The 15861-nt window shown below is 41.4% G+C and overlaps 1 protein-coding gene across 1 annotated transcript in view; it reads right to left on the bottom strand.

Moving 5' to 3' along the window:
* The window catches only part of cep126 (centrosomal protein 126), a 100662-nt gene extending 85092 nt beyond the window's left edge, over nt 1–15570 (bottom strand). The window contains exons 1-2 of the mRNA XM_067986395.1: nt 15526–15570; nt 13985–14104 (exon numbers count right to left, since the gene is read on the bottom strand). Of these exons, the coding sequence (XP_067842496.1) occupies nt 13985–14104; nt 15526–15566 (161 nt within the window). The 5' untranslated portion in view covers nt 15567–15570. The remainder of the gene's footprint in view (nt 1–13984; nt 14105–15525) is intronic.
* Between the last annotated feature and the right edge of the window lie 291 nt (nt 15571–15861).

Genomic DNA, 15861 nt, shown 5'->3' with positions numbered 1-15861 from the left:
AGAAGCAAAAATAAATTACATAGGGGGAAAGTAGATTTCTTCTGGCCACAGTGTAACAAAATCATTAACCTGCTGTTTATAAATGGGTTTACAATATTGTTACATATTGTGCCTGGAGAAAATCATTCCCCAATAGAGTTGTCATTTTCTAAGTTTTTGAATATTTGTATAGGATTCTATCCACCTTATAGAGGCATAAATACCAACCTAGAAAACTTGTAAAAACTGAAACATCTTGAAAAAAGTTGACAGCCCCCCAAAAACTAAGGGGGAAAATCCCCTGCAATGAATTTGGTTACTCTTGCAATTCATTAAGTTTGTTTATCTGCCCTTTCCATATAAGTCTAAAGTTATGAGCTGAAAGCCAACTGCTGTACATCAATTATTACCAGTGAGATATTCCGATAGACAAATTCCATTAGCTTCCTGATGAATATTGGTTTACCTGACAAATCCAGGGACAACTTGGGCACATAAATACCATTACTATTTACTGAATAGTGAAATACAATTGGACCTTTCACTTTAGTGTCAAATTATTGAATACTTTTCCACAATTAGTATCCTATGGCAGACCGTTGCTCATTCTACATTCTGCTCAGAGGTTTCTGTGAAGAAGCAGAGTCCTGATTTTATTCAAATTTCTCAATGTAATTATCAACAAGCAGTAAGGTGAGAAAACTAGCCAATGCTTTTGAAAAATCAAATATTTAGGCATGTCCAACTTTTTAAAGAAAAACTTTGATGCTTCCATTATAGTACTGCTAAAACATCCCGTCACTCTGTTCAAACACAAAACAAACATTTTGAAGGGAAAGTTTAGTGTAAGAATCCTGTTACAGAGGAGTAATAGAAATGCCTGCACAATAATATTGGTTGCTTTTTAAATGTGATTGGGATGTAATCAACACTGACAAGGCAGTATTTATTGCCCATCTCTTGTCCTGAGGGGATTAAGAATCAATTACATAGTGTATCGCTGAAGGACATTAATGAACCAGTTGGACTTTTACAACAATGTATAGCATAGTAATTTTGTCAAGTTACCAGATTTATTGAATTCAGTTTCACAACTTGCCATGGTAGGATTGGAACTCATAACCTGTGGGTTGCGAGCCCAGTACTATAACCACTAGGATATCAGTAGAATTGCCTATGTATACTTCTATCACACTAGTCCTTTGGTGGCCATAAACTGCAAAGATTACAACTACATCAAAAACAGAATCCATATTTTGGATTAGTCACTTTGACTTTGTTAGCCTGCTTATGAATTTTAGGGCCCCAGTGTCCCTATTCCCTCTTTGCTGATGACTCAACCATACTTTCATCAACTTCTTTCAGACCGCAAATCCTCAGTGATTATTAATCTGTTGTTACAAAGTGATAACACATATGTTTGCACCTGAGATTACAGTCCAATCATTGGAGATGCCAAATACAAGGGAGGAACTTCACAAGAGAAACAATGAAAAGCTAATCACCCAGAGGCAATTCTTCCAAATATCCTTGACGATTTTTAAAGAAGCAGGTCTACTCAAATCACTCCTTTGGGGAAACAGAGCATTAAAAGAAACTGCACATCTTATTTTCAGTTTCTGGTTTTAAGTATTTTTAAAAGTAAATTAACATCAATTCTCTCACCCCGACCCATCTCTCCCTCTCTTCCTGATCCTAGATTATGTCTCTCTGACCATAGTCAGTCTGTCTCTCTCTTTGGTTCTGTCTGTCTTTCTCTCCCCGACCCATTTGTCTGTCTCCTCACCCCCCCACCCCCCCACCCCCCCGCACCATCCCCGCTCCCTGATCCCAGACGGTCTCTCTCGCTCTCTTCCTCCCTGCCCCTAGTTTCTTTCTCCCCTGGACTCCAGTCTCTGTCTCTGTTCCTCCTTGACCCTATCTGTAGTTGTCATCATGAAGAACAACATGCATTTATGTAATAAAAACAGAAAATGCTGGAAATACTCAGGTCAGGCAACATCTGTGGGGAGAGAGGAGACAGATACAGAATTAACGTTTCAGGTCAATGACCTTTTGTCAGAACTGGAAGAAGTAAAAGTTTAACAGTTTTTAAGCAAGTGCAGAGCCAGGGAAAGGGGGTGGGGGGTGGGGGGTGGCGGGGGGGGAGAGAAGGAAAGAACATAGGGGAAGGTCTGTGACAGGGTGGAGGGCAGGAATGATTAAATAGCAAAAGGGATGATGGTGCAAGGCAAGGAGGGTGGTAATGGGACAAGTAAAGAAACAACAGATGGGTCCAGAGGAGCTGTAAATGGCAACAGCAGAAACATTACCAGCACCGGCTGTCTGAAAAAATGGGAACAGTAGTTATGATCTGAAGTTATTGATATCAATGTTGAGTCCGGAGATTGTAAAGTGCCCAATCAAAAGATGAGGCGCTGTTCCTCGAGCTTCATTGGAACAGTTACAATCTTCATGACTCAACATTGATTTTAATAACTTCAGATCATAACCACTGTTCCTGAAAGGTTGTAACTGTTGCAATGAAGTATATACGCAAGAGGCCAAAGTCAGAGGAACAGAGAGTTCAGGGGGGTTGTAGAACAGGAGGAGGTTACAGAGATAGGGAGGGGACAGGCTAGGAAGGGATTCAAACACTAAGATGAGAATTTTAAATTTGAGGTGCTGGGGGACTGGGAGCCAATATATGTAAGCAAGGATATGGGTGATGGGTGTGTAGGACTTGGTGCAGGAAGGACAGCAGAGTTTTGGATGAGCTGAAGTTTACGGAGGGAGGAGGATGAGAGGCTGCCAGCAGAGCTATAATTCCCCTCCCTGGCCCCAATCTGTCTCACTCTCGTTTCTCTCCGTTTTTTTTGTCCAATTTCATCTATTCACCTCTGATTAGCTAATTCTTCCCACCAAATTAATTACTTTACATCAATTTATGCTAAACAATTAATAAAATTATCAAAATGTACAAATATATTCTAACTCAAGCAAATTTTCTTAACTGTTTGGGTGATATGCAAGATTCACTATTTGTAATATCCAAAATAAGGGTTTAAGCATAATAAAAACATGGGAAAATTGCATAATAGTGATTAAGTTTCCCCACAGACTTGTCTTGTGTCTTTTAATAACTTTGTGTTCAAAAAAGGGTGTGAGGATAAACCCAGTAACTATAGGCCAGTCAGTTTAACCTCAGTGGTGGGGAAACTTTTAGAAATGATAATCCAGGACAGAATTAACAGTCACTTGGACAAGGGTGGATTGATTAGGGAAAGCCAGCACGGATTTGTTAAAAGCAAATCGTGTTCAACTAAGCTGATAGAGTTTTTCGACGAGGTAACAGAGAGAGTAGATGAGGGCAATGCAGTTGATGTGTTGTAGATGAACTTTCAAAAGGCGTTTGATAAAGTGCCGCATGGTAGGCTTGTCATCAAGATTGTGGCCCATGGAGTAAAGGGGGCAGTAGCAACATGGATACAGAATTGGCTAAGGGACGGGAAACAGAGAGTAGTGGTGAACAGTTGTTTTTCAGAGTGGAGGGAGGTGTACAGTGATGTTCCCCAGGGGTCAGTGCTGGGAATACTGCTTTTCTTAATATATATTAATGACTTGGACTTGGGTGTACAGGGCACAATTTCAAAATTTGCAGATGACACAAAACTTGGAAGGGTAGTAAACAGTGAGGAGGATAGTGATAGACTTCAAGAGGCTGAAGACAGGCTGGTGAAATGGGCGGACAGGTGGCAGATGAAATTTAATGCAGAAAAATGCGAAATGTTACATGAATAGACTGGAGAAGCTGGGGTTGTTCTCCTTAGAACTGAGACGGTTGCGAGGAGATTTGATAGAGGTATTCAAAATCATGAAGGGTCTAGACAGAGTAGATAGAGAGAAACTGTTCCCATTGGAGGAAGGGTCAAGAACCAGAGGACACAGATTTAAGGTGATTGGCAAAAGAACCAAAGGTGACATGAGGAAAAACGTTTTTACACAGCGAGTGGTTAGGATCTGGAATGCACTGCCCAACGGGGTGGTGGAGGCAGATTCAATCATGGCCTTCAAAAGGGAACTGGATAAGTACTTGAAAGGAAAAAAATTGCAGGGCTACGGAGGTAGGGCGGGGGAGTGGGACTAGCTGGATTGCTCTTGCATAGAGCCGGCACAGACTCGATGGGCTGAATGGCCTCCTTCTGTGCTGTAATGATTCTATGATTCGTTAATGTTTTCATTTCAAAGCCTCAGCCTTTCTCAAAAGCGTGGACTTGAACTGGATATTTTCCCCTTAGAACAGTTGAAAGAAGTTATCAATCACACCTGTGCAGTCTGAACATTTGAAGTTTGCAAAATTTCCCAGGATGTATCAGTCGGATTATCTGAGTTGAAGTAAAAGGATATTTCCCCTCATCCTGTGAAGATTAAGAGTTTCCTTTTTGACATTTAAAATATTAACAATGGCTCCTTTTACAGTTATGTCAAACCGCTTAAATTTTATTTCATATACAATGTAGTTTATGTTTTGCTTTCTAAATGCAAACAATAATTGTTTATTGGAGAATGGATAAATTTTCTCAGAGGAAAAGACACAGGATTTCAAGCTTGTTTTTCCAAGCAATTTAGATGTAGCTGGAAGATGAAATTTAGGTTCTTCCCGATTGACTGCAGTCTACATCAGTCACATCAAGCCCCATCCTTCTTCATTTTAGTTCCAAATGCAGTTAAAAATCTTTCTCTTCTGAGTCAAACCAACATCTACAGACTATGGGAGCAGCTGCTGTTTGTAAGCCTCGCTCCCTTGCAGCGCAGTGGGAGTAGAAAAAAAACCCGAAAGGTATGAAAGAACGGAACTTTTTTTGTTGAAAACACAAACCCTAAATTTTGGAACATTTCTCTTAGATAAATGAAGCTTATCTGAGAAATATTCTAGAAATGTTTATTCTGAACATCAAGACTAAGAGCATGCTAGAATTTGCTGTTTGTAAGCCCTTCGCCCTCTTTCCAAATGATTTAAAATTGCTGACAGCACAAGGATAACAAAGCAATGAGAGATCCATTTAGAATGATGTTGTGAATGATAACAGCTTTATTTGCAAGAGAATGGACATTTGAACAGTGAAGCATAGTGGGTAGATAGGAATAGGCCTGTAGAGGTGGTGAAGGGGCAAAGGAGAGAGCAACAGAGAGGAAACTGGATACGTTTGTTTCCAGATAGAAAGATGATGGGCTTTGTTCCAAAGTAAGGTAGACCAGAGAGAGCTCTGGGACCACCCAGGAAGGACCAAGAAAAGAGATTGCGGGCAAGAAGGTGGCAGGGGGGGGGGGGGGGGGTGCGGTGGTAGGAAGAGGAGCTAGAGCAAAGGGGGGGAAGGCAGTTGAAAAATATTTTCGGAGCAGTATTCACAGTTTGGAATCTGAATTAGGACTATCAAAAAATTCACTCTGCAATGAAATATTGTTACGGAAGAATTTCAACACAAATATTAACAACAGTGGAAACATAATTAAAAATAAAGTTGATCAGCAAATGCACTGCTCTCTTGGTGACTCATTTTATTTTAGAGGCTAGCTGGTTTTTTGTTTCATCTACAGAGCCTCAACATCTCAGTGTTAAAAAGTCATCCTTTAATTTCATCATTCATTATATTTGACTTTCTTCCATAATTTTGATGAAAACCAAAATGAAAAATATACAAAATGTATAAGAATAATAAATGTTTAAGATGAGCTTTGTTGCAATTTCCTTCATTTCATTGGTCTATAGTGGGGAATACTAATCAAAATTGCATCCTGTTCTGTAAGCTTATCTTTTAAAAGTTCTGTTGAAATCTGAAATGGCTGTTTAGAAGACGACGAGCATTGTGTAGATGCTATGTGGTCTTCTAAGCATCGAAAACGGCATCAGAAATACGTGCGCACACTTCCAGCATGACACGCGCAGAACACAGTGGTTAGGTGGTTGCACCTAATGAATGCCGGCAGCATGTAAAGTAGGAAGATTATACCGTAAATCAACGTGCAATGCTGATTTGAAGCAGCCGGCGGCATTTTCGAACTCCCCCTCCAGCCAACACACTGTTCAAACCGCACATAGCTGAGCAGGAGTTAAAGGGCATCCCCAGTGGCTGGAGCATTTTTAAAAAATTCATTCATGGGATGTGGGCATCGCTGGCAAGGCCAGCATTTATTGCTCATCCCTAATTGTCCTCGAGAAGGTGATGATGAGCCGCCTTCTTGAACCACTGTAGTCCACGTGGTGAAGGTTCTCCCACAGTGCTGTTAGGTAGGGAGTTGCAGGATTTTGACCCAGCGACGATGAAGGAACGGCGATATATTTCCAAGTCGGGATGATGTGTGACTTGTAGCGGAACATGCAGGTGGTGTTGTTCCCATGCGTCTGCTGCCCTTGTCCTTCTAGGTGGTAGAGGTCGCGGGTTCAGGAGGTGCTGTCGAGTTACTGCAGTGCATCCTATAGATGGTACACACTGCAGCCACGCTGCGCCGGTGGTGAAGGGAATGAATGTTTAGGGAGGTGGACGGGATGCCAATCAAGCGGGCTGCTTTGTCCTGGATGATATCGAGCTTCTTGAGTGTTGTTGGAGAGTTTTCCATTACACTCCTGCCTTGTGCCTTGTAGATGGTGGAAAGGCTTTGGGGAGTCAGGAGGTGAATCACTCGCCACAGCATACCCAGCGTCTGACCTGTTTTTGTAGCCACAGTATTTATGTGGCTGGTCCAGTTAGGTTTCTGGTCAATGGTGACCCCCTGGATGTAGATGGTGGGAGATTCAGCGATGGTAATGGCGTGGAGTGTCAAGGGGAGGTCGTTAGACTCTCTCTTGTTGGAGATGGTCATTGCCTGGCACTTGTCTGCGCGAATGTCACTTGCCACTTATCAGCCCAAGCCTGGATGTTGTCCAGGTCTTGTTGCATGCGGGCACGGAATGCTTAATTATCTGAGGAATTGCGATTGGAACTGACCATTAGACCAAACCTGGCGTACTTTGTTTAGTTCTGGGCACCGCAGCTTAGAAAATTACAACAAAACCCATTTCTGTGGCAACATTCAGCAAGATTCAAGAGGACAGGTTATTGAGTTCACATTCCTAACAGTTGAAAAAGGAAGAGAATGTGAAAGTAGAGCTGGTGAAAAAACACAGCTGGCACCAATCTGACCACCATAAGCTCTCCTGCTTGCAACTAAACTGCAAATAAAAGTAGTATTTAACATGACTTACTTACCAACTGGCATCAGTACAAATGCATGCAAAATAACTTTTCAAAAGAATCACAGTACATTAAAAAAATGCACATGCTGCACATGTATGCAGGATCATCACGTAAGAAGCCTGTTAGTATCTGCAGTGTTTTTAATTTTTAAAAAGTATGTAAAAATTCTTTTGACAAGTTTGACCTATTAGTTTTTGACATTTATTTTTATTTCTGATCTTATCCTGACGTAGCTGCAACTCTCTCGGAACATTACCTATGCATTTCCTTGTTTGTAATCAACAAATATAGGAACCAAGGAGAGAGAAAAAAACAGATTTAAAGTAAATGCCACACCTAACAACAAAGAACAAAGCAAACAAGAAGTAACATATGACCAGTAGTGATCAAGTAGTTCCAGTGATATTAACTCCAAAAGAACTAAATAAGTAAATGTCAAATAAGTTAAAGAGTGAATGTGCACCTTAAAATCATTAGAGCTTATTTATGCTAATATACATTTAAGTTTTTTAAATATTCATTTTTCTTATCTGGCACACATAGTAAAGATTAAATAATGATGGTAAGTTATGATAAAGGGTTAATGGCAAAGACCTAGACATAAATTATCATGTACTTGTCAAATATCTATAGGCGGGAACTAAAGTTTTTTTTAAAAAGAGAGAAATAAGAGTGCTAATAAGATTGGGGAAATTAACACATTAAAGTATAATTACAGAAAAATAAAACTGTAAAGAATAAAACTAAATTCAAAGAAGATGCATTTTTGGAAATATAATGAAGTGAAAAATAGCCACAATGCATGATGTGGGTGTGGGTGGGGGGGGGGGGTGAAATGTATACTTGAAATTTAATACTTCAAAAATGATCATTAGAAATGCAGTTATGTGAGTGAAAGATGGAGGACTCCTAAGTAGCTCGGTGATTTAACAAACAAGACTCTACACTCTAGGTTTGATTCTTTGTCTGCTCAGTTAGCCATGTCAGCCAGAGCAGCAATCAAGTAGTTCAGTAGGCACATGCATGATGTATGTGTGCTGATGGACACTGGTTAAGAGCAACAACGGTCTGGTCTGTGATAGCCCTCCGATCTTCAATGTCCAAGCTCATATGAAGAATGGGTACCATAGAACTGCAGCCACTGACAGAGGGACCAAGCCCAAGCATGAATTTTAGCCTTCAACGAGGGATATAAAAGAAAGATCAGAGGGAAAATGGAGGAAATTACTTTTTAAAATGCAAAACAGTGCTGCTCCAACATCCTGTGCTGTGTATGCTTTTTTTGTAGTATCTTTGGGAAGAAATTCCTGTGACCAGATCAGGTGCTTTAGATTGCTGAACTTTGGATCCCCAGGGCAAGAGTGGCTGAGATGCTGCAGCACGCATAAGTGCCAGAAGTAGTAGGATTAGGTTTGAAACTCAGCTGTATGACCATTTCCAACCTATTTTCATGTACCTTCTAACAAGATTACAGCAGCATTGGTGGAGACCTGGAAACAGGAAACATGTCTTCTCAATTATAGGTGCTTTGGTGACCAACAGAAACCATAGTACAGAAAATAATGCAACTGGCAAAAAGCCTTAAAAAAAGTCACGAACCAAGCATGGAACTAGGTTGCGTTCATAGCTTAGTACCGTTAGAGGGAGGCACAGAAATTTACATTCACAGATCTAAAGGGCCAAGTATGTAAACTAGAACCAGCAGTGCGACACATCATACATTTATTTTATAAGAACACTAACTGGCATTGATTAATAAAGACAACATCAAAAAGGGTATCATTCATAATCCTGTTATTACCAGACATATTCTCTGTTTGTTATCTGCTTGTATAGTATCGTCCTACGTTCTTTCGGGATCAAGTACTTGCCCAGGCATGTCTCATTATTAATCACTTAACATTTGTGTCACCAACATTATAACATGCATTTCTTTTTCTTGTGCCTGTAGATGTAGAGTTGATACCCATTTACACAAGTGTTTCGCCATATGCGTACCATTGTAACATTTTGATAACAATAGAAATTGAAGAACCAGCAATGAAAGAGTGACCGTTTGAACAGGTGATGGTGTTCCCATGTGCCTGCTGCCCTTGTCTTTCCAGGTGGTAGAGGTCGCGGGTTTGGGAGGTGCTGTCGAAGAAGCCTTGACAAGTTGTTGCAGGGCATCCCGTAGATGGTACACACTGCAGCCACAGTGCACCGGTGGCGGAGGGAGTGAATGTTTAAGGTGGTGGATAGGGTGCCGATCAAGCGGACTGCTTTGTCCTGAATGGTGTCGAGTTTCTTGAGTGTTGTTTGAGCTGTACACATCCAGGCAAGTGGAGAGTATTACATCACTCTCCTGACTTGTGCCTTGTAGGTGGTGGAAGGGCTTTGGGGAATCAGGAGGTGAGTCAGTCACTGCAGAATACCCAGCCTCTAACCTGCTCTTGTAGTTACAGTATTTATGTGGCTGGTCCAGTTGAATTTCTGGTCAGTGGCAATCTCCAGGATGTTTGATCGTGGGGGATTCGACAATGGTAATGCCATTGAACGAAATGGGGAGGTGGTTAGACTCTCTCTTGTTGGAGATGGTCATTGTCTGGCACTTATGTAGCACTAACATTACTTGCCACTTAGCAGCCCAAGCCTGGATGTTGTCCAGATCTTGCTGCACGTGCGCAAGGACTGCTTCATTATTTGAGGAATTGCGAATGGAACTGAACATTGCACAATCATCTGCGAACATCTCCACTTCTAACCTTATGATGGAGGAAAGGTCATTGACGAAGCAGCTGAATATGGTTGGGCCTAGGACGTTGCCCTGAGGAGCTCCTGCTGCGATGTCCTGGGGCTGAGATGATTGGCCTCCAAAACCACAACTAACTTCCTTTGTGCTAGATATGACTCCAGCCAATGGAGTCTTTTCCCCCTGATCCCTACTAACTTCAGTTTTACTAGGACTCCTTGATGCCACACTCAGTCAAATGCTGCCTTGATGTCAAAGGCAGTCACTCTCACCTCATCTCCATGTTTAGACCAAGGCTGCAATGAGGTTTAGAGCAGACAGGTCCTGGCGGAACCCAAACTGAGCATCGGTGAGCAGGTTACTGGTGAGTAAGTGCTGCTTGATAGCACTGTCGATGACACCTTCCATCACTTGGCTGAGTAGGCGGTAATTGTCCAGATTGGATTTGTCCTGCTTTGCGTGGACAGGACATACCTGGGCAATTTTCCATTTTGTCGGGTGGATGCCAGTGTTGTAGCTGTACTGAAACAGCTTGGCTAGAGGTGCAGCTAGTTCTAGTTAGAGTGCACTCAAGGGACAGTAAAAATAGCAAGAAAAATAGGTAGACTAAAACAACTTGCATTTACGTAGTGTTCCTCATGTGCAGGAAGACATCTCACAGCACTTTATACTGAAGAAAAGGACAAGATGGACATCAAGTGTGGGGAAAGAGGAAAACTATAGGAGAGATTAGGATAGGGAACCGAAGGGATGATCAAAGAGAAGAGTTTTGAGATTTTTGAAAGCAGGGAGGAATGTGACAAGCCACAGGGTAATGGGGAAAGAGTTCTGGAGGTCAGGAGCATAGCAGTTAAATGGATACCTGCCAATAATAGTAGTGGGAGCAAGGGAAGTAGTCCAGTGTAAGAAGAGCGGCGGGAGCATGCAGTGACATAAGGCAGAAGATAGATAAGATAGATGAGGCAAGGCTGTTGAGAAATTTGAAAACAAGGATGAGGGATGAGGTCCTGCAAGCAGAATATAAGGAGTTAGGAGATAAGTTAAAAAGCAGGACCTCAAGGGTAGAAATCTCAGGATTACTCCCAGTGCCACGTGCTAGTGAGTATAGTAATGGGAGAATAGATCAGATGAATGCGTGGCTGGAGGGTTGGTGCAGGAGGGAGGGATTTAGATTCCTGGGAATTGGGACCGATCCTGGGGGAGGTGGGACCTGTACAAGCCAGACGGGTTGCACCTCAACAGATCTGGGACTGTTGCCCGTTGCAAAGACTATCTGTAATCACCATGTATTGTTATGTGATTTATAAATGCGTAGGCTTCGAGGAGTTCCTGACATTTACCTGAGGAAGGAGGAAGCCTCCGAAAGCTTGTAAATTTCAAATAAAATCGTTGGACTATAACTTGGTGTTGTAAAATTGTTTACAAGAGTTCAAGATAGTGTTTGAAAGGGGAAAAAAGTGAATCAGCTGCTAAGATTCTAGACTTGGATAAGGCCGACTTCAATGGGATGAGACAGAGACCGTCCACAATAAACTGGGCAAATCTGTTAATGGGTAAAACAACTGATGATCAGTGGGAAATGTTTAAAGAAACATTTAACGTGATACAGAACCGGTTTATACCCCTGAGGGGCAAGAACTCTACTGGCCAAAAAAAAACAGCCCTGGACAACTAAAGAGGTAAGGGACAGTATAAGACATAAGGAAAGGGCATACAAAAAGGCAAAACATGGCACAGATCCTGACAAATGGGAAAGATACAAAGATCAACAAAGGGTCACAAAACAGATAGTAAGAGCTACAAAAAGAGAGTATGAAAAGAAACTTGCAAGGGATATCAAAACCAATACGAAGAACTTTTATAGTTATATGAGGAAAAAGAGGGTGGTCAGGAGCAGTGTTGGCCCCTTAAAAACTGAAAGTGGGGATACTGTCATTGACAATGGGGAAATGGCAGACATGTTGAATAATTACTTTGCATCAGTATTTACAGTAGAAAAAGAGGACAGCATGCCAGAAATCCCAAGAAAACTAATATTGAATCGGGGACAGGGACTCAATAAAATTAACATAAGTAAAACAACATTAATGAAGAAAATAATAGCACTAAAAAGAGTGACAAATCCCCAGGACCAGATGGTTTCCATCCCAGGGTTTTAAAGGAAGTAGGTGAACACATTGCAGATACCCTAACTACAATCTTTCAAAGTTCTCTAGATTCAGGAACTGTCCCTCTAGATTGGAAAATTGCACATGTCACTCTGCTTTTTAAAAAAGGAGAGAGAGGGAAACCAGGGAATTATAGACCAGTTAGCCTAACATCTGTTGTGGGGAAAATGCTGGAGTCTATAATTAAGGATAGGGTGACTGAACACCTCGAGAATTTTCAGTTAATCAGAGAGAGCCAGCATGGACTTGTGAAAGGTAGGTCGTGCCTGACAAACCTGATTGAATTTGTTGAAGAGGTGACTAAAGTAGTGGACAGGGGAATGTCAATGGATGTTATTTCTATCAAATGCCTTCTGCATGTCCATAAAGTCCCACATAAGAGACTGTGAGCTTAGATAGAAGCCCATGGAATCGAGGGAAAAATACGGACTTGGTTAGGAAGTTGGCTGAGCGAAAGGCGACAGAGAGTAGAGATAATGGGTAGGTACTCACATTGGCAGGATGTGACTCGTGGAGTACCGCAGGGATCGGTCTTGGGGCCTCATTTATTCACAATATTTATTAACGACTTAGATGAAGGCATAGAAAGTCTCATATCTAAGTTTGCCGATGACGCAAAGATTGGTGGCATTGTAAGCAGTGGAGATGAAAATATAAAATTACAAAGGGATATTGATAGATTAGGTGAATAGGCAAAATTGTGGCAAATGGAATTCATTGCCGGCAAATGTGAGGTCATCCACTTTGGATCAAAAAAGGAAAGAACAGGGTACTTTCTAAATGGTAAAAAGTTAAAAACAGTGGATGTCCAAAGGGACTTAGGGGTTCAGGTATATAGATCATTGAAGTATCATTGATTATTTTCTGCACCTGTTCATAAGGCTAATGGAATGCTGGCCTTTATATCTAGAGAGCTAGAGTACAAGGGGGTAGAGGTTATGCAGCAGCTATGCAAAACCCTGGTTGGACCGCACCTGGAGTACTGTGAGCAGTTCTGGGCACCGCACCTTCGGAAGGATATATTGGCCTTGGAGGGAGTGCAGCGTAGGTTTACTAGAATGAAACTCGGACTTCAAGGGTTAAGTTACGAGGAGAGATTACACAAATTGGGGTTGTATTCTCTGGAGTCTTGAAGGTTAAGGGGTGATCTGATCGAAGTTTAAGATATTAAGGGGAACAGATAGGATGGATAGAGAGAAACTATTTCCGCTGGTTGGGGATTCTAGGAGTAGGGGGCACAGTCTAAAAATTAGAGCCAGACCTTTCAGGAGTGAGATTAGAAAACATTTCTACACACAAAGGGTGGTAGAAGTTTGGAACTCTCTTCCGCAAACGGCAATTGATACTAGCTCAATAGCTAAATTTAAATCTGAGACAGATAGCTTTTTGGCAACCAAAAGTATTAAGGGATATGGGCCAAAGGCAGGTATATGGAATTAGATCACAGATCAGCCATGATCTTATCAAATGGTGGAGCAGGCTCAAGGGGCTGAATGGCCTACTCCTGTTCCTATATATTCCTAGAATTTTGAAATTGATGTGCGGGTGTATAAGGAGTGAATGGAGCTTCAAGACGACAAGAGGTGATAAGAGTGAGACCTAATACAGGTGAGGATGTGGGCTGTGATATTTTAGATGAGTTGAAGTTTTTGGAGGATTGATACAGGAAATCTAGGTTTAGAAGTCAAGTCTAGACTGTGAGGTCATCTGTCCATGCCATATTGGCCAGGGAATAGAACATAATACAAGAGGGGAGAAATTAGAAAACAAGATCAAACAAAACACAACAAATTCTATTATCTGAAAAAAATTAAAAACCTCAAATAGCTTTATTTTCTGAGCATCAAACTTCATCCATCTTGCAATTGCTGATTCTAAAGTACTGTACTTACTTTTGTCTTCGGATTGTCTGAAAAGTAAGTTTACGAGCTTTGGCTCGGTTTATTTTTTGTTCTTCCAATAACCTTTGTCGTTCTTCATCCAATTCCGCTTCCAGCTGTGTTTTTATATTTCTACCAGGAGCAGGAGTCAAGAATAAATACAGAAATAACTGTGAATGAGAGTCTTAAATTAGTAAAATCTCTTTATATCAAAATCTACCACTCTCTTCTGGTTTATTTGGCTAAGAAATTCAATATGTTTCTTCAAGCCAAGATGTATAACCCTGTATTTTCCAATATGGGTCCAGTTTACACCCAAATTGTTTGAAACAGGTGCTATGTAGACCTGAATGGAAATGTACTATTTGCTCCCAATTTTCTTAATTAAGAATAGCTTCAGGTAGATTTGGACAAGTGAAGGGAGCACACTAGCAATGGGAATGAAAAATTGTGTGGTGAAATTTAAAGGAAATTGTCTTACAGCCATAGGAAAGGCTCAGAAGGCATTTTAACCCATGCCAAGGCTTACAGGGTGAAGAAAAGACAGGCAAATATGAAGGTGCAGGCAAGTGACAGAATAACTCAGTGACTGACCCCTGTTTGATGGATGCTGAAGTGGAGATGGTGCTTGACGTGGTGCTGTGAGGACAATCGCCCTCAGCCACTCCACAGCACCATTTCCATTGGACAGCACTGTAGCAAGTTTGGAAGGTGGTGGAGCCAAGTTTCTGGCTGCAGCTGACCAGTACTGTCACTATATATCTGTCCTGTATCACACAATTGCTGCAGGTGTCTTTGCTGCAAATGGCACAGCTCTGCACCCGATTGTCTGATGGTTGGACCCTGTAAAAATAGTTGTCCATGGCTACTGCCAAGTAGGTGTGCCAGGGCCTGCAGATATGGATGGTGGATGTGGCCATTTGAACATTGGTCAGTCAAGCATTCACATATCTTTGCAGTGCCACCAGGCCTGCTGATCCAGGTTTCTTTGGGAATAGGAGCCTTCGCAAAAGAAAAGATTTGCATTTATATGGCGCCTTTTATGGCCCCGGGATGTCCCAAAGCATTTTACAACCAATATATTTGAAATGTAGTCATTGTTGTAATGCAGAAAAGTATGAATCGTTTACCAAAGGGTATGTTCATGTCTACCTGCATATACAGGTACTGGAGGTGGGACACAGAGCACCTCTCGTGCAGCTTGCCCTGCCTGGCAATACTTCATTGGTCCTCCTTCCACATACCTCATACAGGGAGGAATTCTCATTTGTGCTAGTAGTGAGGCAGGACAAAAAAAAAGAATTGGCACAAAAGGCTAATGAGAATTTGGGAGAAAAAACAAAAAAAAAGTTAACAAATAACTTTAAAACCGCAGAATCAATTTACTTTCCATGTCATTTAAATAAAATACTGCTCACAGCTGTTTCCCTAGCAACTCTGGTAGCCCATTTCACACGAGCATCATTTAGAACAGATACCTGCACAACTGAACATTGAGAAGTGGCATGCAGGACACCCCCGCACCTAGATTAATGCATCAGTTATGCTCCCACCTGTTTGAACTGATGTTTCCACGACCAGCTTTCCCGCCCATGGGACATTGCCCTATTTACAGACAATCAGGCATACCCTATCGAAAAATCCAAAGTAATGTTATTCACAAAAGCAGTGTTAACTCAGGAAATCGGTACGTGTTTCTCACCGTATCTCTCAATTACATCATTCAGTTTAAAAAAAAGAGACCAAACAAAAACATCTCAACCCAAACACAACACAGACATCCTCACTGCATGGCTGATATATTTTACCCTTTCTTGTTGGATGCAATATGGGACTTAAATATCTTTTTAAAAAAAAACTAAGGAGAACTTTTTCTGAAATTCATCTAT

Source organism: Heptranchias perlo, chromosome 6, assembly GCF_035084215.1.
Source record: "Heptranchias perlo isolate sHepPer1 chromosome 6, sHepPer1.hap1, whole genome shotgun sequence".
Lineage (NCBI taxonomy): Eukaryota > Metazoa > Chordata > Chondrichthyes > Hexanchiformes > Hexanchidae > Heptranchias > Heptranchias perlo.
This window is presented reverse-complemented; position numbering and strand designations above follow the sequence as displayed.